Below are 26,551 nucleotides of genomic sequence, written 5' to 3' on the forward strand. Positions count from 1 at the left end.
TTAGGTTCAAAGTTCATCTTTCTTCACATAAATCATGTATTTCCAAACTTTCTTCTATTTGGAGGAACAGGAACTTTCTGATAAGTTACATATTAAAAGATTAAGTGCAAATAAGATATAAAACATCAAACCAACAATTATAAACTCCAGAATGACTGAAGAGCTTAAGCATGAGAACAATTTAAAAAAAAAAAAAAAAGGCTTGTTTGGGGCACCTGGGTGGCTCAGTTGTTGGGCATCTGCCTTCAGCTGGGGTCATGGTCCCAAGGTCCTGGGATGACGCCCACCACCGGACCCCGTGCGCAGAGGGAAGCCTGCTTCTCCCTTTCCCACTCCCCCTATTTGTATTCCCTCTCTTGCTGTGTTTCTCTTGATCAAATAAATAAAATCTTAAAAAAAAAAAAAAAAAGGCGTGTTTGGAATAAGAAAAAATAAACAAAGGGCCCACTGTTTTGGGAAGATTTTGTAATATCAAGAGAAGACAAGGACAAATACAGACCCATTCAGCTTCTTCTTTGCTTGGGTAATCTTCATCAAGGAGCTCGATCTTAAAGGGTAGAACTCTTGATAAAACGAAGCTAACATCTGAGGTAAGTGGCAGGAAGAAAGGATAGCTACAGAATACAGAGCTAGTTCAAAAGAATTTGCATTCTGACTGACTTATTCGCTAAGCATAATACCCTCTAGTTTCATCCACGTAGTTGCAAATGGCAAGATTTCATTTTTTTGATGGCTGAGTAGTCAATCAGAGAAAGACAATTACCATATGATCCCACTCATATGTGGAATTTAAAAAACAAAACAGAGAATCATAGGGGAAGATAGGAAAAAATAAAACAAGAGGAAATCAGAGAGGGAGACAAATCGTAAGAGACTCTTAATCATAGGAAACAAACTGAGGATTGCTGGAGGGGAGGGGGGTAGGGTGATGGGGTAACTGGGTGATGGACATTAAGGAGGGAACACGGTGTAGTAAGCACTGGGTATTATATAAGACTGATGAATCACTGACCTCTGCCTCTGAAGCTAGTAATACATTATATGTTAATTGAATTTAAACAAAAATAAAATAAATAAATCCCACAGGACTGCAGGGAACCCGAGGGTAGAGAACCTCTTTTCTTGAGTATTTTATAATTAGGTATAATGCTGTGCCCAATTGAGAATAAAAACAAAAAATGAATGAGTGGGGGGGGGAAGAATCTGCATTCTAATCTAAACAAATCACACTCTATGATACGGAAAAAACTTTTAGATCTGACTGCTGATTATCTAAGCTATCTTGACAAGATGCCAGAAGACCAGAGATGAAGGAATGCATACTCCATTTTCAAAAAAGGAGAATTGCCTATCCAGAAAAACATCTATGGGTAAACTTGCCATGTATCCCCTGAAAAAGTCTAGAATGGGTAAATACATTTTGAACACAATAAAAAGTAAAGCCACCTGGGTTCTTTATTAATATTAAAGCGGGCTACACAACAGTTGCTATTAGATAAGATTACTAAAATGGAAACAGGGAGAATGATACAGATATATACATAACCGATTCTAACAAGATGATCTGACAGAATCTTTAAATAATAGTCTAGGGCGCCTGGGTGGCTCAGTGGGTTAAGCCGCTGCCTTTGGCTCAGGTCATGATCTCAGGGTCCTGGGATCGAGTCCCGCATCGGGCTCTCTGCTCAGCAGGGAGCCTGCTTCCTCCTCTCTCTCTCTCTCTCTCTCTCTCTCTGCCTGCCTGCCTCTCTGCCTACTTGTGATCTCTCTCTGTCAAATAAATAAAATAAAAATCTTAAAAAAAAAAAAAGAAAACTGATAAAATAAATAAATAAATAATAGTCTAGTGAATAAAATGGGAAAATGTTGAACAGCAGAAATTCAAAAATCTATTAAACTCTACAAGGATGCATAGGTAGTTGAAGAGCTGGTTGATTAATGAATCAACATTAACCAATTCAGCAGGAAGTCTCCTGTAAAATATCACAGTTATATCTTTTTCAGGATCTAGACATCTTCTATTAATTAACTAAAGCCATAGACCAGCTTTTTAGATTTGCAAGGGCCATAATGCTATGAGTGACCAAAACACACTAAGCCTCATAGAATCAGACTCCAGAAAGGTCAGACTAGGCTGAAATGATGATCCAAAATTAAAAATGAAAATTTACAGGAACTGAACTATAGGAAACAAACTGAGGGTTGCTGGAGGGTGGGGGATGGGGTAACTGGGTGATGGGCATTAAGGAGGGCACTTAAAGTAAGGAGCACTGGGTGTTATGTGCAACTTAAGAATCAGTAAATTCTACCTTGAAACTAAGAATATAGTATATGTCAATTAAATTGAATTTTTTAAAAAAAATTTTTTTAAAGAAAATTAACAGGAAGTCAAGGCCAGCATTTAGATTTTGAAAATCAAATATAGGAATAAAGGAATAAACTTCAGCTTATGTGGAAATACCTGGGTAATAAGAGCGACTACAAAAAAAAAAATCTATGTGAATCTCAGGCTGCACATTATAATTCTTTTTTTTTTTAAGATGCACATTATAATTCTTAAAAAATTATTTTTCCATATGAATCACTCCTGGATTTTCATCCTAGAAACAGTTATAACAAGAATCTACAAGTATCATTTAGTTAAAACTCTAGCTTTATCTTTTTTAAGATTTTATTTATTTATTTGAGAAAGTACACGACCAGGGAGGGAAAGAGAAAAGCTGAGCAGGGAGCCTGATGCGGGGCCTCAATCCAGGACCCCCAGGTTCATGACCTGAGTCAAAGGCAGATGGTTAACTGTCTGAGCCACCCAGACACCCCAAAACTCGAGATTTAGACCCAGAGTTATTAAAATGAATTTTAGCATTAAAAAACATTTTATTTGATAAGCCTAATTCATTGACATGTATATTAATATATCCTTGAAAGAAGGCTAGATATTATTAAATCCAAGTCCCTTTCTTAATAGAAGAGGAAATTAAGAAAAATTGACTAACTTGCTCCAAATAGCATAGCTGCTTAGCAAGAGCCATGATCTCCAAATCAGTTCCCTTTTCCTACACCATGAGGGTTTCCAGCCCTCTGTGCCCTTTCTTAAAAGTTGTATTTTGCACTAAAGAATTAGAAAACATACACAAAAACATCCATCAGCACACACGGTGTTTTGCTAAGGACAAATTAGCTTAGCAAGAACAAATAATCACAGCACATTAGCCAGTAAAATATTTTGACATGGTGCGATCACTTACAAGTTTGATAACAACAAATATTTGCTACAAAAAGACACTCCAATATACAAATGGTTTTTATTCTTAACCATGAATATATGATTATTTATTAAAGCCTTATCCCATATCCCACAACATTAGAAAAATAAAGTGAAAGTTATTACATGGATGGAAAAGCTTTTAATGGACATGCCATTGTTTACAGAGCTCAAAATCCCTCCCCCATCATAAAACACACCATTATGAAAATTACTAAAGAGATTTTAGACCTTGAAATCTAAACAGCAGGCCAAAGGTTTTCTTCACATAGGGTAGCATCTGTGCTGAGGCCCTCTTGCTCCCTCCTCACTCCCCCAGAAACAATGACGCTTCAATAGCCCAAAGGTACAAAGGTTGTCTGGCAGGCTGGCCAGTGGATCCCCCAGTGGCCTGAAGTCCACCCTCTTTCCCCTACTCCTCCTCCCCCCTCCCTCCTCCCCCCAGGCCTCTTCCCCCGCCCCCTTGGTTTAGAGAAGACAAGTAGAGAATTAAGAATTGATAAAAGGGTAAGTTAGCAAGACTGTGGCTTATGATGACTACCATCTGCTGGGCCAGCTTCAGGAGAGCCCACCCCACCACCCCTAAATCAGACCTGGAAGCTTCTCCTTGCCCCAGGGCTCCTCTGGGACCCCTTTTGAAAGGAAGCAGGAACTTTACCGCCCAGATAGCCTCATCACTTCCATTAGAGCCCCAGCAAGCTCTTTGTTTTCAAGGGGGGTGGGGGGTGGCCTCGGAAAAGGGGAGAGGTGACTCCCTTGCTCCCATTGCTGCCAATCTCCAGGCCCTCCAGCAAAACATACAACCACGCGCACAAAATGATTCTCTTTGAACCGGTTCCTCTTTCCACACCACCTTAAAAACCCAGGGTTACACCTAGCTACACAGAGGCACTTCCTGAGATCTAATTACTTCTTTCTGTACCCAAACCCTATACAGGATGACTCCCTAGCTCCCTCCCTCTGAATGGACACAAACGGGGTTCACTCCAGGACTTCCATCCTTCTTCTTCAGTGCATTTCCCCAGGGTATATCCCAGAGCACAAATACACAGGGTCATTTCCTGGGCCCCAAGACTATTCCCTGATCACATCCACAGACCCCGCGGTCACTCCAAGCCCCCGGAGTCCACCTATGAGCCCAAAGGACATATACACATGCACGCACACACACACACACACACACACACACACACACAGAGTCACTTCTACCATCGTCAACCAGCATCCTCTGGGCCACCCGTTCCCTTTACCCACAGGATCACTCCGAGACCCTAGTGTCCCAAGAACCTCCCCAGCACATGGTCACTCCCTTGGCCCTCAGGCTCTGCCCCCCGCCCCCGCGCGCCCCTCACCGTCTCTGTCTCTGTCTCTGTCTCTCTCTCTCTCTCTCACACACACACACACACACACACACTCCTGCCTCCCCTGAGCCTTCACAACACAAACACGCGCTCCCGCATGCACACCCACGGTCACACCAGGAGCCCCGGCCGGCTTCCCCCGCCTTGCCGGGTCCCGTCCCCGCCACCTCACCGCACGCCGGGCCGCTCTCGCCCAGACACTCGACACACATGGTCGCACGCACGGCCACTCCCCATGCCCAGCGCCGGGCCCCGAGCCCCCCGAGGCATGTTCGCGCCCTGCCCTCCGCCCTCGTTCACCCCCGGGCCCCCCTCTCCCGGAGCCCCGCGCCCGGGCCTTTCCCAGCGCCGCGGCCAAGACGGGGAGGGCGGCGGCGGTGGCAGCGGAGGGAGGGGCCGCAGGGGCGGGCTCCGGCCGCTCCTACCTGAGCAGTTGATGCTTTTGCCTTTGCCGCCGGGACAGTCCCCGCCGCCGCCGCTGCCGCCACTCGGGGGCTGGTTGGACGCGCGGCTCCCGGGCAGAGAGAAGGCGAAGAGCAGAAGCACCGACGTGTAACAGCAGAAGGCGAGCGGGGGCGCGGCAGGCAGCCGAAGCGGCGCCTCAGCGGCCGCGGCGCCCATGGCTGGCGCCCCTGGACGGCGGGAAGCGCAGGGAACCGCAGGCCCGGGGCATCCAGCCGCGCGCCGGGAGCCCCGCCGCTACCTCGGCGCCTCCTAGCAGCAAAGCCGCTGCGCCGGGGAGCAGCCCCTCAGCATCCCGGTCCCACCCGCAGCGCCCGCCAGGCCCCGGCCCGCCGCGCTCGGGACGGAGTCGGAGGGTCCGGGCGCGCGCGAGGGTCGCGGGCGCGCGAGGGTGCGCGCGAGGGTACGAGCCCGCGTGGCGGGGGGAGACCGAGGCTGGGGGCGTGAACGGGCGCGCGCGCGGCGGGCGGGGGTCGTGGGGCGGGGGCAGGCCCAGCCCCTCACTCGCCGCTCGCCTTCCCTTTGTGTCCGCGGCCGTCGCCACCGCGTCACAAAGACCCCGGCCCGCCCGGTGAGGGGCGCGTGACAGAGCAGCGGGCGGGAGGGGTGGCTGCGACCCCGCCCCGCGCACACCCCTAGCGCCCGCGTCGGCAGCTCCGCCCCCGCCCGCGGCCGGCACCGCCTCCGGGGGAGCTATTGTTCCTGCGGCGGGGCGGGAGTGCCGAGGGCGGGGGTCGCGGGCGCTCCTCCGCGGGGCCGCGGAGGACTGGCGGCCAGCGGGGATGCTCCGTATGTACTACCGTAACAGACATTTTTGCCGCCCTTTGCAAGTGGTTTTGAAGCATTTCCTTCGCCCAGCACCCGGGCTGGGAAAGAAGGGCAGGTGGTCTATTATACATCTAATTTCTAGGTGAAAAAATTGAGCCGCGGAGAGGTGAAGGTGACTTGTCCAAGGTCGCATACCAAGAAATGGACTAGACTCGAACTGGAACCCAAGTTCCGACTCCAACTCTGCAGTTCTTAGAGATGGGGTAAATGGCTAAATTTCTAGGCTCTTCTCCCCCACCCCTTTCCTTCATACACCAACTGAATTTTAAATACTGTTTTAAAAGTCTATATTGTCCTTTCCCACCAATAACTAAAACAGAGAGAAGATTTGCCATATGCAAGACCTGGACGAAGCTCTCTTTACGAGCATTCTCTCCAGTTTTTTTTTTTACAGCCCTGCAAGGGAGTTTTCATTCTCATCCCCATTCCACAGATGAGGAAGTTGGGACCCAAAGACTTAAAGTGATCTGACTCCCAGTCCTGTGCTCTTCCCGTCACATGATAGATGAGACCCTCAGACTGGATTGTTGGGAAAGTCATCTGCCTTTTTCACAGATTATGCTGCTTCTCACCTTGAAATTTTTTTAACCTCATTGAAAAATTGATAAATTTGACTCGAAATTTTTAAATGTGTGAAAAGCCACCACAAGCAAAGCCACATCAGGGAAAATATTTTCAATGTGAATAAGAGACAATATACTTAACTATAAAGAATGTAAATCAAGAAGAAAAAGTTGACATAATAGAAAAATGAAAAACTGACTTGTCTTTTTAACATAAAATACAGACAATATATATATGAAAAGGTATTTAAACCCACTAGTAATAAACGTCAGATTAAAACCACAAGATTTTTTTTTTCCTGAACATGATTAACAATAGTTAAAAGAACTAACAAAACCTGGCACTCTTAATTTATACATTTTGGGAGGGCAATTCGAGTATATATCAAAAACCTTTAAAATAGGTTTATCCTTAGGGTGCCTTGGTGGCTCAGCAGGTTAAGCCTCTGCCTTTGGTTCAGGTCATGATCTCAAGGTCCTGGGATCCAGCCCCGCATTGGGCTCTCTGCTCAGTGGGGAGCCTGCTTCTCCCCCCACCTTCCTCTCTGCCTACTTGTGATCTCTGTCAAATAAATAAATAAAATCTTTTTAAAAAATAGGTTTATCCTTTAAATCTAGGAATTCCAGGTCGCCTGGGTGGCTCAGTGGGTTAAGCCGCTACCTTCATTCAGCTCAGGTCATGATCTCAGGGTCCTGGGATCAAGTCCCACATCGGGCTCTCTGCTCAGCAGGGAGCCTGCTTCCTTCTCTCTCTCTCTGCCTGCCTCTCTGTCTATTTGTGATCTCTCTCTGTCAAATAAATAAATAAAATCTTTTAAATAAATAAATCTAGGAATTCCATGTATTGGAATTTACCCTAAAGAAATCATTGTACAAGCACACAAAAATGTATATATGGATGTTCATGACTTTTTTGTAGTAGTAAATATTATTTAAATGTCCATGTGTGGAAAATAAAGTATGGTACCTCTTTGTACAGAGGAATATTTTGCAGTTTTATTTATGATAATAACATGGAAAAAAGGATACTGATGAGCATAAGAAAATCGTATTTCTAAAATATGTGTGTGTACACATCCCTAGCAAAGAAATCAAGAAGAATATACAGCTATATATTAACTGTGATTATCTCTGAAAGGTGGGCTTATGAGTAATTGGCACTTATCCTTTATATTTTTCTGTATTGTCTGAATTTTTTGCAATGAAAATTTTTATTGTTATAATTTAAATCTATTTTCTTTTCATTTCTTTTAAATTATATTTTCAGCATCCTTCTTTATAAATTCATATGTTAACATTTTGTTAAGATTTGCCTCAAACCTCTAAACTATTAGCAGGGGTATGGCAGTTGTTACAATGAAAATTCAGCTTCTGGCTTCTGATTCAGGTGTGACCCCGGGTTCCTGACTGCTAAGTCACAGCTAAAGGCTCCTTCTCAGAGCATTTCTTCAGTAGCTTCTCTGCTCATCATGACCTCCTCTTTGCTTCTTTCTAGCCCTCCATCTTGGCTCTCCCACCCACCCACCCCACCCCCCGCCCCAGTATTTTGTCTTTAATTTTCATTTGACTGCTAACCATAGTCCAGGCAAAAATACTAAGAGGAGACAACCCTTAAATAAAACGCAAAAACCCTGTGGCCATACATCACAAATTAATTTACATCTGCAGCTTTCTCCGAATTAGGTAGGAAAAACTCAGCTCAGATTTCTCAAAAATTCAGCTCATATTTCTCAAAAGTTGTCAAGCTGAAAAGGACTCTACTTCAGAAACAAGGTTTCTGTGACGTCAATCATCCAAACTTAGAGAGGAAAAAAGATTTTACTGGTCATCTAATATAACCCCTATCACATGCTTTAATATTGGTGACTCCAAAATGTTAGATAGCAAAAGAGTATGGGACTTACTACATGAAAATCACCCAGAGTTTTTTAAAAGAATGTAGATTTGTGAACACCACCCCAGAAATGCTTGGAGGTGGGAAGGAGACTACTCAAATACCCCTTATGTGTATTAAAGTTGTCTAGTAACTCAGACTGCCAGTTTGGAAACCCCTGCCTAATCTAGAACAGTCAGTTATTGTTCCATAACAACCAACCATAAACCCTTAGCAGTGTGCCACAATAAGCATTCATCTCTCTCAGGTCTGGGTTGATGAGTCTAGGCTAGGCTTGGCTGAATTGGCTCTGCCTCGAGCTGCAGGTCCAGCTGGGCTAGACTCCTGTGTGCAGGTTGAGCTCTGATCTTCGCCAGGATTATTCTTTTGGGGGCCCCAGCTGAAGGGGCAGCAGCTGCCCAGAGGGAACTCTATGAAGTTGGCAGTGGTGCAGAGGGACATGCCCAACTGTGCAAGCATTTTTCATCCCCCTGCTTGTACATTGTCTGCTAACATCCCACTGACTAAATCAAGTATCATAGCAGAAACCAAAGAAAAGGGGTAGGAACTCTATTCTGGAGGTGAGTGAAAGGGAGTGAGTAGGGAGTGAATATTTTTTTTAATAATAATCTATCAGAAATCCTATACTTGAATGCCATTATTTATGCTCTGTCAGAATGTTTTCAGTTCTGGGGCACCTGGGTGGCTCAGTGGGTTAAATGTTCTACTCTTGATTTCGGCTCAGGTCATGATCTCAGGGTTGTAAGATAGAGCCCCAGGTGAGGTTCCACACTGGGTGTGGAGCCAGCTTCCTCTCTCTTAAAAAAAAAAAAAAAAAAAAGAGAATGCTTTCAGTTCCAAGTAACAGAAAACCCAACCCAAATTAACTTAAAAAGAGATTTATTGACTCAGATTTAAATTCTTTTAAATTTTAAAAAGCAGAAGGTAGTACCCTCTTTTGTGAGTTGGTTTTTGCCTTCAGTAAGGATTTGTCCATGGAAAACATTGTATTCCTTCGAGAAATCTTTGTGAGCATCCACTGTGTGCTAGGCACCACAGTAGCCATGGAGAGCAAGAGATAATTCTGCCTTGCTGTCTTGAGGGGAGAGTAAGAGGACCTCTGAAAATTAATGATTACAACTCAATATGATACACACTAAATAGAGACGGAGTATGGGGGCAGGGGTAGGAGTAAATGGCAAATCTCCTCCACACTCCCAGGTTGGCCAAAATTCTGGCTTTTCTGGACCTCCTGCTATAGGGTCTAGCTACATAATGAAGCCCTGATAAATGGTAGTGAGACAATTTGGGACTGACAAGTTGGCCCTGGTAAAAGAGAGTCACAGCACTTGAGCTCAGTCCAGAAACACTGGAATGATTGATGATGCAGCACTGACACAAGCCTGGAATTGACCTCTGGCCCATCTTGGGAAATTGGCCATCCCCCCTCACCTTCCTAGAATAAGCAGTCTTTTCAAAAAATGGAAAGAGTTGGGGCGCCTGGGTGGCTCAGTGGGTTAAGCCGCTGCCTTCGGCTCAGGTCATGATCTCAGGGTCCTGGGATTGAGCCCCGCATCGGGCTCTCTGCTCAGCAGGGAGCCTGCTTCCCTCTCTCTCTCCCTGCCTGCCTCTTCATCTACTTGTGATTTCTCTCTGTCAAATAAATAAATAAAATCTTTAAAAAAAAAAAATGGAAAGAGTGAGTGAAGTCATTCATTCAGTATGTTTGTACTGAAGGCCTACTCCTCCCTGAAAACACAATGGTGAGCACAACAGACTTAGCTCCTTCTTGATGATGTTTATAGTCAAATATTAATCAATTATCAAAATAAAAGTAAAATTGCAATAATGTTGATAAATGCTATGAAGGGAAAGGTCAGAGGTTTACCTGTTTACAGTGACACTTGTGCTAAGGCCAGAAGGTTGAATGGAAATTAACTAAGAGAAGAGAAAGTGTTCCGGGCGGAGGGAACATTGTTAGCAAATGCCTGTGAGTGAAAAGGGTCTGAATGCCGGCCAGTGTAGTAAAGACAGAGAGCAAGGTCAGCTTGTTTTAAACTTCATTCACTGATTCAACAAATATTTATTGAGGACCGGCTGTGATGGAGGCACTGTTCTAGATGCAGAGAAACAGCAGGGGACAAAACAAAGTCCCTGCTTCTCATGGATAGTGAGAAGACCCCGTAACAGTAATACTGGTGGGGGAGAATGATTGTTGGATCCGGCCATAATAACAGCAACTATAATTCAGTGCAGGCCTGCCACATCCCGGATATTGCCAGCCACTTTGGATTTGTTGTCACCGATCTTCCCACCCACCCTGTTGGTAGGCATTATTTCCACTTGATAAATTAGGAAACTGAGGTTTATGAGGTTAAATGACAAACCACAAAGCTAGGAAGTTGGAGTCAGCGGACTCTGACTCCAGAGCTCCACCGTGTCACTAACAGGAGCAGCTCGAGGGGCATCATCATCAGATACAAAATGGAGCAAAGATTGACACCACTAAGATAGCAGCCACCAAGGAGTGTGCGCAAACAATCCCGAGCCCCCTGCCAGCATGTCAGGAGACCCTTGTCTTCTTGGGATCAGTCAGGGATTACAGTAATGTGACTACATTGCTTGTAATTACAACTCTGGTTGAAAGCACTGTGATTGTTACCCACATCCCCTTAATGGTCCTCAATTAATGTAGATGGGCAGAAGCCAAGGAGGCAAGGGTTACAGATATCTGAACAAAAAGTGCTATGGGAATCCAGAGAAGTAGCCTCACTCTGCCTGGAGAACAGGCTTCGCCACCATAATTCTGCCAGTTTGAAAAGCATCTCGCCCAAACAGTCCTTGTGAGTGGGTAGGGAGACTGAGGAGGCCTCGCTCGGTTTTTCCGGCAGGTCTTCATGTCATTTAGTTCTTTGGTGTTGCTCTGAATACAGAAGGAAGATCTTTCTCCATCTTTCAGCAAATGGAAATTTTCAGCCGCAATTCAAAAATTTCTCCGAGGGTTTAACTCATAAAGGGTGGCACCAAAGAAATAGCGTCTCTGACAAAGACAATCACGCGTAAATGGTAGTAAGAGGTATAACATAGTAATTAAGAGTGTAAGCTCTGGAACCAGACCATCTGGTTTTGCATCTTAACTCTGCGGCTTGCTAGCTCTATGACCTTGGGCAAGTTACTTCACTTCTCTCTGCCTCAGTTTCAAAATCCATAACATGGAGATAAAATTTCTATCTGCTTCATAAAGTTATTGTAAGGATAAAATGAGTTTTTATGGGTAAAATTCTTAGAATCATGCTTTGTACATTGTAAGTACTCGATAAATAATGGGGTAGGAAAAGGAGTGGCGAAGTAAGCACATAATAAATGCTAACTATTGGGGCACCTGGGTGGCTCAGTCAGTTGAGGGTCATCTGCCTTCTGCTCCGGTCATGATCTCAGGGTCCTGGGCTGGAGCCCCGCATAGGATTCCTTGCTCTGCGGGGAGTCTGCTTCTCTCTCTGATCCTTCTCCCTGCTTGTGCTCACTGTCTCAAATAAATAAGTAAAATCTTTAAAAATAAATAAATACTATTATTAGTAGCAGGAGCCATTACCTGCATTTATATACTAGGATAAGAGTTTTGTGTTTTTTATCAAATGTAATGTTCCCGAAACCTAATGGGGAAGGTGCTATTATTATCCTCATTCTGTACCTAAGAAAACGGAGATTTGGAGGGGTTAAATTATTTGCCTCAGGTGACACAGCGAGTAGGCAGCCAGACTGGTACTCGAATCAAGGTCTGTCTGACTCAGGAGCCTTGGTCTAAAACAAAACTCAAAGAGTTAAAGTCAGCAGTCAAAACACTTCGGGTCAGCTGGCTGGTTGCTAGAGAGACCTGCAAGAGGGCAGCCCACTAACGCGCAGAGGCAGTCAAGCTACTGGGAGGAAAAGTGGTAGCAAACAGCCAGGTGGGTCAAAGGGAAGGACAGGAGGTTACAGCCAAGAGTCTGGGAACTGGAGAATGGCATCCAGTGAGCTAAGAATCATGAAAGAGAGACAAAGCAAGTAGCTAACTACATAGAGGAATTAGAGTGAGTCCAATGGAGTTAAATAATGATATTTTACCACTGTGTATTTAAGTATGTCAGCTTGCCACTGTATGTATACATATGTATGGAACATATGTCATTTGCCTGTGTATACATATGTAATGAGTGTATCAGCTTGCCTCTGTACATATGCAAAAGTGCCAAGCATATGTCATTTTACTCTCTGTGTACATATGTAGGGAATGAGTATATATCAGGTTGCCTCAGAGCGCGTATGTATGCATATTTGAGTGTGACAGCTGGGCTCTGTGTTTGTACATGCACAGTTACATGTATGTATCCAATCACTGTATGTAGCAACTCATCTGCATATGCACAAGGGAGCTTAAATTGAGTCAACCATTTTCTAATTCTCCTTCCTTGGCTCTTAGTTGAAAAATATTTCCTACAGTCTGATGGCCTCGGGACTCAGCATCAGGGTCAATACAGTTAGACTTGGCACTTAATCTGGGCTCCTAATTAAAGAATTTATAAACGTGAAATAAAAACTACATTCTGAAGCTGTTTCTCTCAACACAGAGCCATGATGATAAGACTTAGGGCAGCTCCGGTAGTGGTGATTTCAACAACAGTGGGAGCAGAGGTCGGGGCAGGGCATGGAGAGCGGTGACAGTAGCATCATTCATCCCACATCTGTCCACCAGTGTGCAGAGATTGCCTGTTCGGTGCCAGGCAACTACGTTAGCCACTCAGGATGCACAAGTGAACAAGACAGACACAGTCCCCGTCCTAGAATCAAACAGGGAGTCAGACTTAAACAACTACAGTTGTGAAGGGTTTTTGCAAAGTATGTGTGAAAGCATCGGACAGGGACCCCTCACACAGCAGGAGGGGGAGGGTATCAAGGAAAGCTTCGCCAAAGAAGCAATACGGAAGCTAAGGCTGGAAGACGAAAGAGTTAGAAGGGGGTAGAAAGAGAACAGTATTCCATGAAGAAAGTTCCACATGGAAAAATGAAAGAATATGGCAAGTTTAGAAGCAGAGAAGGCAGCTGTGGCTGGCGCTTTGGAAAGTGAGGTGGAGAATGACATAAAGAATAAGAGACTTCAGGGAGCACAGGCCAGATCACATGGGGCCTTTCAAGCCAGAGCAAGAATTCAGACTCTATCCTAGGATTATAAAGAGGAAATTGCCTGCTCAGATTTGTGCTTTTAAAAGATCACTTAGTGGGCGCCTGGGTGGCTCAGTGGGTTAGGCCGCTGCCTTTGGCTCAGGTCATGATCTCAGGGTCCTGGGATCGAGTCCCGCATCGGGCTCTCTGCTCAGCAGGGAGCCTGCTTCCTCCTCTCTCTCTCTGCCTGCCTCTCTGCCTATTTGTGATCTCGCTCTGTCAAAGAAATAAATTTAAAAAAAAAAAAAAGATCACTTAGTTAAAGGTGTGAAATGTGAGGTATGTTAGTTATATTTCAGTGATGCTATTGGAAAAAAATCACTGGGGCTGCCGTGTACAGAGTGGAGGGTGCCTTTCTGGGTGGCTCAGTGGGTTGAGCCTCTCCCTTCGGCTCAGGTCATGATCTCGGGGTTCTGGAATCGGGTCCCATGTTGGGCTCTCTGCTCGGCAGGGCGCTGCTTTCCCGTCTCTCTCTGCCTGCCTATCTGCCTACTTGTGATCTCTCTCTGTCAAATAAATAAATAAAGTCTTTTAAAAATTAAAAAGAAAAAAAGAAAGAAAGAAAGGCACAATGTACCTAAGAAGACCATGGGAGAGCTATTGCAGTGGTTTAGGTGAGTGATAATGGGACTAGTCATCCCTAGATGACTAGCAACAAAGGGAACAAGTAAATGAATTAGATTAAGGATGGAAAATCAACAGAATTTGGTGACTGACTAGATGTGGGGAGAATGTGTCAAGCCAGGGTTATCCCTCGGTCCAGTGGCATTTACTAAAATAGCCATTTCTGGAGAAGAAGCAGGTTTGGAGAGAGAATGATGAGTTCAGTTGTAAGCTCACTGAGTCTGGGTGGCCAGTGAGGCATCTGTATCGAGCCAGTTGGACCTATAAGTCTGGGGTTCTTAAGAGATTTACACCGGACACAGAAGTATGGGAGACATCAGAGGATAAACTAATTGAAGTCATGGAAGTGGGTGTGATGACTTAAAAGTGTAGGAAATACTATAAAATGAGAAGAGGGAAAAAAAAAAAATGAGAAGAGGGCGTAGGCTAAAGCCCTGAGGATCTCCAGTGGAAGGAACTATAGCCAGAAAATTAGGAGGAAAAGGGGGAAAGAACAATGTTACGGTGACCAAAAAGTGTTTTAAGAAGCAGGACATGGAAAAAAAAAAAAAAAAAAAGAAGCAGGACATGGTCAGCTGGTCAAATGCTGTTGAATGATCAAACAAGATGAGTACTAAACAGTGTCCAATGGATATGTCCACTTTATGTCATCAGTGATCTTAGCAAGAGCCTGCTCAGTGGTAAAGTGGTAAGGGTAGAATCCAGATTATAGCTTGCTGAAACATAAGTGGGAAGTAGGAAGTGGAGACAGAACATTTAGACAGCTTGGCTGTGAAGAAAAACAAAGCTAGAGGTGACTGTGGGTGGAAGAGGGACTTTTTAAGATGAGACTGTACAATATTTAAAACGATGATGATAGGGCACGTGGATGGCTCGGTGGGTTAAGCATCCAACTCTTGGTTTCAGCCCGGGTCATGATCTCAGTGCCATGAGATCTAGTCCTGTGTCAGGGCTGGGCTCACACTGAACATGGAGTCTGTTTAAGATTCCTTCTCTCTCCCTCTGTCCCTCCCTGCCCCCACTCCCTCTCGCTCACTCAAAAACCAAAACGCAATGCAAAACCAATGATAATAAAGATCCAGTGGGGTGGGGGGAATTGAATACACAACACAGTGCAAAAAATAGTCAAGATACTTGAGAAGACAGGAAGAGGTGGAATTCAAAGCAGAGACTGAAGGGATTAACGTCAGAGAAGACATTTTCTTTGTAATAAGGGGGAAGGTAGAGTGAATGGAGGCCAAATCAAGTGGGTTTGTAGATTTGGTATTGAGATATCGAGGAAATTCCTGGATCCTGGCTTTGATGTTCTCCAGGAACAAAGGGAGGTATGGGTGCAGTGGGGATAGTGGGGGAGGGACTGGGTCAAAAGGTAGCTTAAGGCAGCTATGGCCCCACTCTGATCCCCATGAGCTCCCTCTTAGCCTTTCTACCCCAATCTTCATTACCATCATTGATACGGGCAATTGCATTCTCCTTATCTTTTATACAAAGTTCTTTTTTTTAACTGATCTAAAACACGCAATATATGAAATAGAAACTGCTTCAAATCAGGTACCCTTGCCCTCCCTCTTGGCCAGATTACTGGCCAAGTCCCTACTACAGAGAAATTTTGGGTCAGATTTGGGAAGAGTGGTCACTGATGTTAAGGGAAGAGAAAACGTGTTTTTCCCAGCAGAGCTCAGGAGAGATCCATAGCATCAGAGGCAGAGATCAGAGAAGCAACCTAAAGCAGGAGTGCTTAGAAGGAAGTTAGAAGCCCTTTCTCTCGGATGGGCATTAACATTGGTGGGGGAAAAAAAGAAAAAACTACCCCTCTTAATAGGCACTCTAGCAGAGGAGTTCTAAGGAAGATATTTCGTTGAGAAAGTTGGGGCAAAGTGGACCCTTTGCTCTCTGAGTAGCCAGTGCAAACTAAATTCAGATTTTTCTCAGATGTGGCATACCATCTTTCCCTATGAATTCTGGCAAATGGTCAAGACTGATTTAATCATAATTTTGCAATCCCCATGAAATGACTAATCAGAGTGATGAGTATTTATGGATGCTAAAATCATTGGGTGGAGTTCGTTGGAGACAGAATATTCAGAGTCTTAAGGTATCACCCCACAGATAAGTTTTTAACTGAGTGAAAAAAAAGTAACTTTATAATGGAGAGATCTAGCAGATGTTGTCTTCGCCAGGTGATCAAATTTAGCTTCCCCAATGGTGGGGCAGCTTTCAACCATGTGACTCTCCAAGTTATGTAATGAGAAGTACATGACATTGTCGACATGGTAGTGTTGCCAAAGAGGCTTAACCTGAAGCTAATCCTGAGGAGGTAATCAAATAAGTCCAGCATATGGGACACATTGACAAGGTCTGGACTTTAAAAGAAATTTAATGTCACGAAAAACAAAAAAGGAGAGATGTTTGTTCTAGATTAAATTAGACTAAAAAGACAAAAACAACCAAGTGCAATAAACCTTGATTGAATCTGAGAAAATCAACAGCAATAAAAGCCATTCTTAAGGCAACTAGAGAAATTTGATTGTAGACTACACATAGATGATATTATTGAGTTAATATCAGTTTTCTTAGGTGTGATAATGCGACCATGGTAATATTGGAGCATGTTCCCATCCTTTGTCCATGCATGCTGAATAATTTAGGGGCAAAGTGTCATAATGTCTGTAGCTTTCAAGTGCTTGAAAGAGACAAAAGCTGTTAACAACAGGTAAATCTAGGTGGAGAATTAAAAAAAGACTTATAAAAAAAACTCAATGCAGTCAATGTCTTCATTACTTCATCAAACATTTTTTTTTTTTTTTGCCATGACCTTGGGTAGCTTTATGCTTACAAGCATAAACTGTGCTTCTTAATGTGCTAAATTAAATTAGATTGAAATCTTTAAAAGCATCATAGCAAGAAAATTGCTCTGCAAAGCTTTTTAGACATAAAAGAACTTCTAATTTGTGTAGGAGTATAAGTGAAGATATGGTAAAGTGGGAGAGAGAGCCACAAAATAATAAAAAGAACACTTTTCTAGGAGTCAGAGCACCTTTGGGTCCAGCACTTAACCACAGGATATGTTAGATTCCTTGTCAGCACTGTGGGGCTGATGGTACTGCCTTCATCATCCTGCTGTACAGGTACAGGAGAAACAGGATGTGAAAAGGCTTTATCTACTGGAAACAAGTATGCAAGTGAAGTGATCTGTGTTATCACGCCATGGTGATGTCCTATTAGCAGTGGTTCTGGAATTTTATTATACCTAACAAGCAACTGGAAAGCTTGTTAAAAGTGTAGATTTCCAGTCCAGCCCTGGGGGTTCTGAATCAGTAGCTCTGGGTTGCACCCAGCATTTGCTTTGTCAGGGCACCCCCATATTCTCTGGTGGGAGGGGATCTGAAAACCACGCTTAGAGAGCTGTCGTGGAGGTCACAATGACCTATAATCCTTGCTACTCAATGTTTGGTCCATGGACCAGCAATATCACTAGTACCTAGGAGCTTGTTAGGAATGCAAAATCTGGCTCCACACCAGATTTACTGAATCAGAATCTGCAATTTCAACAGAGTGCTCAGGTGATTCCCATGCACTTTAATATTTGGGAGCCAGAATGATTGACAGCCTCTCTTTTTAGCCTTGGTCTGATTCTCAGCTTGCTCTCCAATAGAACTGGGCCCCCACCCTTGCTGCTCCTGAGGCCTTTAACCTTACTTAGCTCTTCCCTCTGCTTCTCTTTTTTTCTGGCTCCTCATTGGTGACTGATATTTGATAAAGGTAACCAGTCAAAGTTGCTTATTTTCTCCCATGCTGTAAATAGACTAATTAGAATACTGGCTAGGTATCTAAACCTAGTTGAGGTATTTACTAAGTATGTGATCGGCTTTTTTATTGTGCTGACATAAAATTTACCATTTTAACCATTTTTAAAGACTTTATTTATTCATTTGAGAGAGAGAGAGAGCGAGCATGGGTGGGGGAGGGGCAGAGGAGAGGAACAGACTCCCTGCTGAGCAGGGAGTCCATGAGGGGCTCAATCCCAGGACCCTGAGATCATGGCCCAAGCCTAAGTCAGATTCTTAACCAACTGAGTCACCTAGGCACCCCTATTTTAACTATTTTTAAGTGTACAGTTCAGGTATGTGATTTATTTATTTATTTATTTGAGAGAGAGAGAGGTGCCTGCGTGGCTCAGTTGTTAAGTGTCTGCCTTTGGCTCAGGTCATGATCCCAGAGTCCTGGGATCGAATGGGGCTCCCTGCAGGGCGGGAAGCCTGCTTCTCCCTCTCCCACTCCCCCTGCTTGTGTTCCCTCTCTTGCTGTGTCTCTCTCTGTCAAATAAATAGATAAAATATTAAAAGAGAGAGAGAGCATGAGCACAGGGAGGAGCAGAGGAGGAAGCCGACTTCCCACCGAGCAGGGAGCCCGATGTGGGGCTCAATCCAGGGACTCCAGGATCGTGACCGGAGCTGAAGGCAGTTGCTTAACCAACTGAACCACCAGATGCCCCAGATATATGATTTTTTTTTTATTAACATGTAATGTATTATTTTTTTCAGGGGTACGGGTCTGTGAATCATCCGTCTTACACAACTCATAGCACTCATCACAGCCAGGTATGTGATTTTGAACAAGTCACTTAACATCTCTAATCTTCATTTCATATTCTTTGAAATATGGATGAGGGGCACCTGGGTGGCTCAGTCGATTGAGCATCTGACTCGGTTTTGGCTCAGGTCATGATCTCAGGGTCTTGAGATCAAGCTGCATGTTGGGCTCCACACTCTGCTTAAGATTCTTTCTCTTCCTCTCCCTCTACTCCTCACCCCCAAATGAATAAACCATAAAATATATATATATATATATATAGAAGATATTACCTATTTCTGCAGAGTACTTAAATTAAATGAAATAATATACAAAGGTGCCTAAGACCCACAGAAGATGTTAATAAATGCTAACTCCCTTCCTTCACTTGAAGTAGGTTTCAGACACCCCTGGTTTGTTTTTATTTTTTATTTTTTTTAAGATTTTATTTATTTATTTATTTGGCAGAGAGAGAGAGAGGGATCACAAGTGGGCAGAGAGGCAGGCAGGAGGGGTGGAAGCAGGCTCCCTGCTAAGCAAAGAAGCCCCATGCAGGGCTCCATCCCAGGATCCTGAGATTATGACCTGAGCCAAAGGCAGAGGCTTAACCCACTGAGCCACCCAGGTGCCCCAGACACCCCTGGTATTACAACAGATGTCATCTACTAAAATTAACTCCTAGGAATTTTAAAAACATATGCAAAAATCTACACATCATTGCCTTAGAAAAGGGTAATTTGTAAAACAGAAGTATTCTATCATCTATAGAATTGGGCAATTTGAAACAGCTGATGGGAACAGTTACCCATTTACATTTTGTTCGGGAAATTACATTTTGGGAAGCAGCAATCCTTTTGTGCCCATTATATAGAAATACTTGTATTCACTGTACGTAAATTGTTTTAGAAACAATTTAAGTACAACCATTATTCTAATATTGATAACTTTTACAAGGGGAGCTTTCAACCTTGGGACTGGTCCTCTTGGAGGCAGTATTTGAATTCCATTTATGTGCTCGTTATCTGTTCAATTTGGGCTACATGCAGTAAATTGAAAAGATTAGTTTAGCTTGAGAATTGGACTAATGCGAACGAGGCAAGGGAATTTAGAGATTCCCCTCCGCCAACATCCTTATTTGACAAACAAGGAAATTAATATTGAGAAAGACCTAGTCACTTGTCCTCACTCATAGGAGTTACCAGCAAACCTGGGACCAGAGCCCAGGTTCCAAGAGTGTGTCCTGGTGTCATCTGACTTTGAAGAGTGGGTGATACTTCAGCAGCATAGGTGACGGGAAGGGGTTGTAGAGAGGCTGACAGCACTCTAGCTGGAGAGATCAGTGGACGTTACTGCACAAAGCCAGGCTCTGAAACAGAGAGGCTTAATGAGTGTCCGAGAGAGGAGGCTAGAACCGGGGAGGTTAAGATGAAATTCTGTGATGTCAGAAGAGAGTCTGGGATTCTCTTATAACAATTATCAGAAGAGAGTTTTAGGGCCTCCTTTTTAAAATTTATTTTATAGTTTATACAGCTCTTCCATATTTATATTCTCATATAATCTTTATAGCAATCTTGGGAAATAGATATTATACAGATGATGGTCTGATGTTCTGGAGGTCAGATTATTTGCAAAACTAAGATTTGAACCCAGGCTCTAAATAGAAAGGCTGTGTATTGTGTTTGTTTGTTTTTTGTTTTTTTAAGATTTTTATTTTTAAGTAATCTCTGCACTCAGCATAGGGCTCAAACTCACAACCCCAAGATCAAGAGCTGCATGCTCTACCTACTGAGCCAGCCAGACACCCCATGTGTATGGCGATTCTTAAAAGCATGAGCTCCGGAGCAGACCACCTGGGTTCAAATCTCTGTGGCCCCATTTAGAAGCCATATGCACTTGAGAGGGAAAAAAAAGACTAAAACTCAGTATTTACTTGCCAGGGTATGTTTTAAATGCATAGAACTAAACACAGTACTCACTTCATCCAACATCCCTATTACTCATTATCATCGCTGTTTTAAAGCTTTCTCCCCCGGAAGAGAGACGAAGGAAAGAAGTAAGGAAGGGGTGCTCAGTAAAGGATGAAAAACAGGGATGCATTTCTTCCTAGATGCTCTGTTCTTTGACTTATTACCTCAACTTCTTGGTATTCCACGGGTTCCCTTAGATACTGCGGCAGATTATATGGTTGTTCAAAATATTCACCTCTTCCCCTCATCTTTTTCTTTTTTTTTTTTTTTAAGATTTTATTTATTTATTTGACAAAAATCTCAAGTGGGCAGAGAGGCAGGCAGAGAGAAAGGAAGGGGAGCAGGCTCCCTACTGAGCAGAGAGCCCGACATGGAGCCCAATCCCAGGACCCTGGGATCATGACCTGAGCTGAAGGCAGAGGCTTTAACACACTAAGCCACCCAGGCACCCCTTCTCCTCACCTTCTAAAGAGGACTCTACTTCCCTCCCTTTGTCTTTGGCCAAGGAAATATCAATTACTTGCTTTGGCAAAGGAAATATTAGCAGATTTAACACTGAAATTTGAAATGTGCTTCCGCAGTTGGGCTTGTCCTCTTGTACTTGTGCCGTCACAATGAGAAGGGCTTCCCCTGCGAAACAGCACCTGCCCCTTCAGCCTAAGGCTCAGAGTGACCTCATGAGAGTAGATCTGCTCAGCTGCCCCCCGGACTTCCCAGTGGCTGAGTGGCTGGACAGACCACCGTGCAGAGGAGCTAATACTAGACCATCCAAAGACACTCTTCGAGACTCAAGGATAAGAATCTAGATCCATGGGGCGCCTGGGTGGCTCAGTGGGTTAAGCCGCTGCCTTCGGCTCAGGTCATGATCTCAGGGTTCTGGGATCGAGTCCCACATCGGGCTCTCTGCTCAGCAGGGAGCCTGCTTCCCTCTCTCTCTCTCTGCCTGCCTCTCCATCTACTTGTGATTTCTCTCTGTCAAATAAATAAATAATAAAATCTTTAAAAAAAAAAAAAAAAGAATCTAGATCCAGGGGTGCCTCACCAGCAGAGCGTCAACCTCTGAGCTCCCCTCTTTACTCTGGAAGCTGAATGAGAAGAGGGGACAAAACCTGAAACCTTAACTTCTACATTGACTATAGGATTTTCTCTATAACAAGTATCCTTTTTATCAAAAATAACCAACTTCCTAAAGAACAGGGTTTGGAATTCTTTTCCCCCAACAAACCCTAAAGAGAAAACTGGATTTCAATCAGAATCCAGTTAAATCTCTTGGCAGTCACCAGGAGTTAAGAAAGGGAGCCCATGTTAATGGATAGAGAACTTCCCACTCTGAGCCCTTTAATGAAGGTACAAGATTAATATTACACACACACACACACACACACACACACACACACTGGCAGTACAGTGAGGGCATTTTGCAAGTAGAGCTAGTGCTTCTGATCCTCTCACTCACAAGCAGCAGGATCACCATTCTGCTCATTCCAAGGAGTGGCAACAGTGAGAGAACCTTTGCTCATAATCTGGAGATCTGGAGAACGTAGGATCGGAAGTTTTCCACCTCATGATGATAAACTGCACTGGTAGGGTAACAGCCAGCTCGCAAACCCAACAGTTACAGAGGGCAATGGAGGTTCGATAGTATGTTCTTCAAAAATCTTAACTTCAATCATTCTTCTATAAATTGAATCTCATTCTAAATGCACCAAAGGACTGTTGAAGAAAACGTCATGTTGAAATTTTTCACCAAGAAAATAATCCCACTCTTGGTTCCCTCGTGGAAGCTGTCTATACTGGGTGCTCCTAAACCACAGTGTGCTTGAGGTACTTCCCCTAGAGAAGGCAGCTTCTCTACAGGACGGCATCCACATCACAATGACAACAATAATGTTAAAATGCTTTACATCACTCTTTATTTCAAAAGTGCTTTACTAACATAGACTAATCTTCACAACATTTAAGGGAGGTAGATAAGTATTACACCACTTTCACAGATGGAGAAACGGAGGCAAAGATTAGTAAATTGTGTTGAAGGGCATAATATATGGCACGGTTTAGGTAAAGACTTTGTCGCTGTCATGGATCACTGGTGATCCTTCCCATGACTTCTGAGTCCCACCAACACAAAAGTAGCAGACGCAGCCTGGAAGCAGGTTGTCCCCAGTCTGGCTAGTCTAAGGTACGCGGCACCTCGTTGCTACCCAATGTTGAATGTGCTGCCCTTTGGCAAATATTTCCCTCACACCCGTTCTCACATGACTCCACCTCTGAAACAGGGGAGAGTGGGAGCTGGGTACAGGAGGGGCTGGAGGAACAGGGCCAGGAAGGCGGAAGACAGAAAATATGAACTGATATCAAGGCAAGGGTGAGGGAGAACAGAAGGACCGGCTGGAAGCAGCCCAACGGAAAGGAAACCCACAGCAGAAAAGAAGTGTCACTCCACTTGAAAAGCTCAGACATCCAGAAATGCTATTAAAAGGGTAATTCTTAGCAATGACATTATAGAACCACTCCTCGTGGCTTTGCCAAATATAATTATCAGGTCCTTCTGACATTCCGAGGAGGCAGAGCCATTCCTTCCCCTGGTTCAGGCCAAGTGCTGATGTGATTGACCTGACACTGCAGAGGCTGTTGACAACTCAAATGCACTCTGCCATCATGCCACCTCTCTTCCTCCACTCTTCTGGGGGACGGGGGGGGGGGGGGGGGGGAGGCCAATGCATTTTAAGATTCTCTCTGCAAAACTCCTAAAAACATTCCCTAAATTTTTGCTGCATAAGAGGGTAGGATTCCGTGTTTGACCTTTGTAAAGGGGCTGTGATAGGCATACATGGGGATCACCAGCCCCTCTCAGCCAATGCCCCTTTATACAACATGGGACACTAAGGAAAGAACCTTTTCTGCTCTTTCTAGCACAAAGCTATTATAAGAGATGGTGACGTGCACCAACAGCTGCAATGGAAGTACTGGGGGCAGAGGGAGCACCAAATGAGGGGGCTGACAAGGACCCAAGGAAGGGCTAGAGCGTAGGATGGGCAGGGAGAAGAGGCAGAAGTCGGAGCAAAGAGGGGACAAGCAAAGCAGAGGTGGGCACAGGGGCTTGTGTTTGAGGCTGAGTGGCAGGTAACAGCATTAGTTCATCTCTTGGCCTCTCCTGGTTTGGGCCAGAGCCAGAAATGCATCCTTTCTGCCTCTATTTTAATCAGCAGCATTATTCTTTCAGGCATCTAGCTTTAACACCTCGCCCCTCCTCTCCAACAAAAGCAATCAACTGCCAAGCCTGACTGATTCCACCTCTGCCGTGCCCTTCACTTTGCTCTCCCTCAGTCTGACTACAGCCTCCTCTAGATCCTCTTACCATCTCGTCCTAACCAGGACCGGTCGACCCTCCCACCTCACCTCCCGGGCTCCAGTCTTCCCTAAACTCAGTTGCACCTTCTCATCTTCCTCCTGGAGCACAGTGTTGATCATGCTACTGCCCAATTTGGAAAATGACCGCGTTCTCACTGCCTCCTGGTTATGGGTCTCATCATCTTGAATCTTCAACAGGACCTTGCATCTAGCAAAGGTTCGCCTCTTTCTGAATCTCTATCTGTCCAAATACCAACTCTAAAGACTTAACTCAGATGCCACCTCCTCCAGGAGGCCTTCCTTCCTCCTGGAGGAGGTGGCATTTGCTCTGAGCTACCGATGCACTTGAAGACATGCGCTAATGAGGTACATGACATCTGTGAGCAAGTCTTACCTCCCCTACTGGCTGTGTCCGTGATTTGGCCGGGTGGGGGACTGTGAACTGTAATAAATTTGTCTATTCCCTACAGCACCTACCAAGAAATGCTTTTGCATTTCCACTTCAGGTAAGGAATTGCTCAACAGTGAAATGAACATATATCTGTCCATGAATGGAGACACCAAAGTACACTATGGGTATGATCTGGCTTTCAGGACAAAACAAATCCTTGACGGAACTTTGAGGGATGGGACGGGGCAGACATGTGGAACCATTTGTTTTGGAATAGAGAGAGCTGGGACAGAACTTCTCCTTTGCCGTTTACTAGCTACTGGTCTGGTACAAGATGGTTCTTCTCTGAGCATCATATCCTCACTTCTGCATGACCTCACAAGGTTAAGGATCAAATGAGGCACATCTGTGAGCTCGACACCACTGGTTCTCAATCCCAGTGATGTAATATCATCTCCAAAGAAGTTTTCCAAAAATGCGTCAACAGACTCAGATCTTCTGGGAGTGGGGCCAGGTGGGACTAGTTATTTACAAAATACTATTTCTAATGCATAGCCCAGGTTGAAAACTGTTATAAACTCATAAATACCATTAATAGTAGAGCAAGATGCTTTAGGCTTCTGGTTTCATTATCTTTTATTTGGTTAGGAATTAGTTCTGTTTTTATGTTTTCATTATACGTGTGAGCATTTTTTGTATTGTGTTCTGCATGGTTGTGTTTAAGTGCTTAAGTGATAAATTCTGAGAGAGGATGATAACCGGCACACTGCTGTACACAACGTGTACCTAACCCAATTGTGGGGGTGGGGGTGGGGAGAGAGTAAGTAAAAACTTCAGAGTCCTCTGAAACCTTGCTACACAGAAGTGTGCGGACCAGGCAGGCAGAGCTGGCATAACCTGGAAGCTTATAAGAAATGTAAAATCTCAGGTCCCACTCCAGAAGCTGCACATTAACAAGATTTCCAGATGGATCAGTAGGTGAAGCAAAGCAAAATTTCTCTCAGTTCACATCTGTGCTGAGGGTCTGCTGTTCCCTGACCTAATCCTGAGGAGGTGGGAGGGCATGGAGAGTCAAGTCCTGTCTCCCATAAACTGTTTAGGCTTGAGACTTTATCGAGATGTGTCTTGTCTAAAGGGTCCATTTGGTAAAAGCTAAATGAAGAACACAAATCCTTGCAAAAGGATCCTTCCTTTCAAAGACTAGTCTTCACACCTTTCCTTCAAATCACCAGTTCCTCTAAGGTATTTAAAATATGATCAGAGGAGAGAATAAACTGATATCCACGTAAGTTTTAGGCAGTGGTTCAATAACATGTATATGTTTATCTTACTGAACTTGTAGTCCCCAGGACCCAAATCTCAAAACTGTGAGGACAAGAAGCAGTAATCAATTCTTCCCTGTTGACCCACACCCTCTGGACAACTATGATATCAGCGGTACCCATCCAAGGCTCTGCAGACCATACCGCAGTCAAGGAGCTACAGCAGATTCTGAACATGATCTAGACCAATTTCCTTGTCGTATGGACAGGAAAGACCAGAGCCACGGATTAAAAGGAGTTATCCCAGGTCACATAGCACATTGAAGCAGAGCCACGATCGGAATTCAGGCCCTGACTCCTAGCCCGACACTCCCTACAGAGCCTCTGCCACACATACTTTTCTTTCCCCACCACAAGGCCTTGACATTTCATGCTCAGAAACTGCTGACCTGCCTTGGCACGTGGTGTCACTTTGCTTGTTCCAGCGACTGCCATGCCCAATGTCCCAGAACCGTTTTTAACACTAGGCTACAGGAGAAGCTCTATCCCAACTCAACCAAAATATCCACTTGCCAATCTACATTTCCAAATATGTTGGCAATGGGTTAAGAAGCCCAATGCTAACTGAGCAGTGCAAACTACACAGCATTACTCTTGGCTAGCACCATGAGCACAGTGAGGGAAGGGCCTTTCCCTAGGCGGTTGGAGATTAAAAACAGGGCACCCATTAACTCAGTAGTACAAAGTTGGGAGGATGCTACAGAGGGAAAGCAAAGACAAGCAGAGTGGGGGAGGCAGCACCTTCGAAAAACATACACAGTGTGACTATAAAA

At 44.4% G+C, this 26,551-nt stretch overlaps 1 protein-coding gene across 2 annotated transcripts in view; it reads right to left on the reverse strand.

Moving 5' to 3' along the window:
• TMEFF1 (transmembrane protein with EGF like and two follistatin like domains 1) overlaps positions 1 to 5,562 on the reverse strand; it is an 86,319-nt gene extending 80,757 nt beyond the window's left edge. Inside the window, exon 1 of one of the 2 annotated variants that reach the window (XM_044265253.1) lies at positions 5,052 to 5,562. In XM_044265253.1, the coding sequence (XP_044121188.1) occupies positions 5,052 to 5,247 (196 nt within the window). In that variant the 5' untranslated portion in view covers positions 5,248 to 5,562. The remainder of the gene's footprint in view (positions 1 to 5,051) is intronic. The other variant, XM_044265252.1, reaches the window with a different exon arrangement.
• Between the last annotated feature and the right edge of the window lie 20,989 nt (positions 5,563 to 26,551).

This window comes from Neovison vison, chromosome 9 (assembly GCF_020171115.1).
Source record: "Neovison vison isolate M4711 chromosome 9, ASM_NN_V1, whole genome shotgun sequence".
In the NCBI taxonomy this organism is placed as follows: domain Eukaryota; kingdom Metazoa; phylum Chordata; class Mammalia; order Carnivora; family Mustelidae; genus Neogale; species Neogale vison.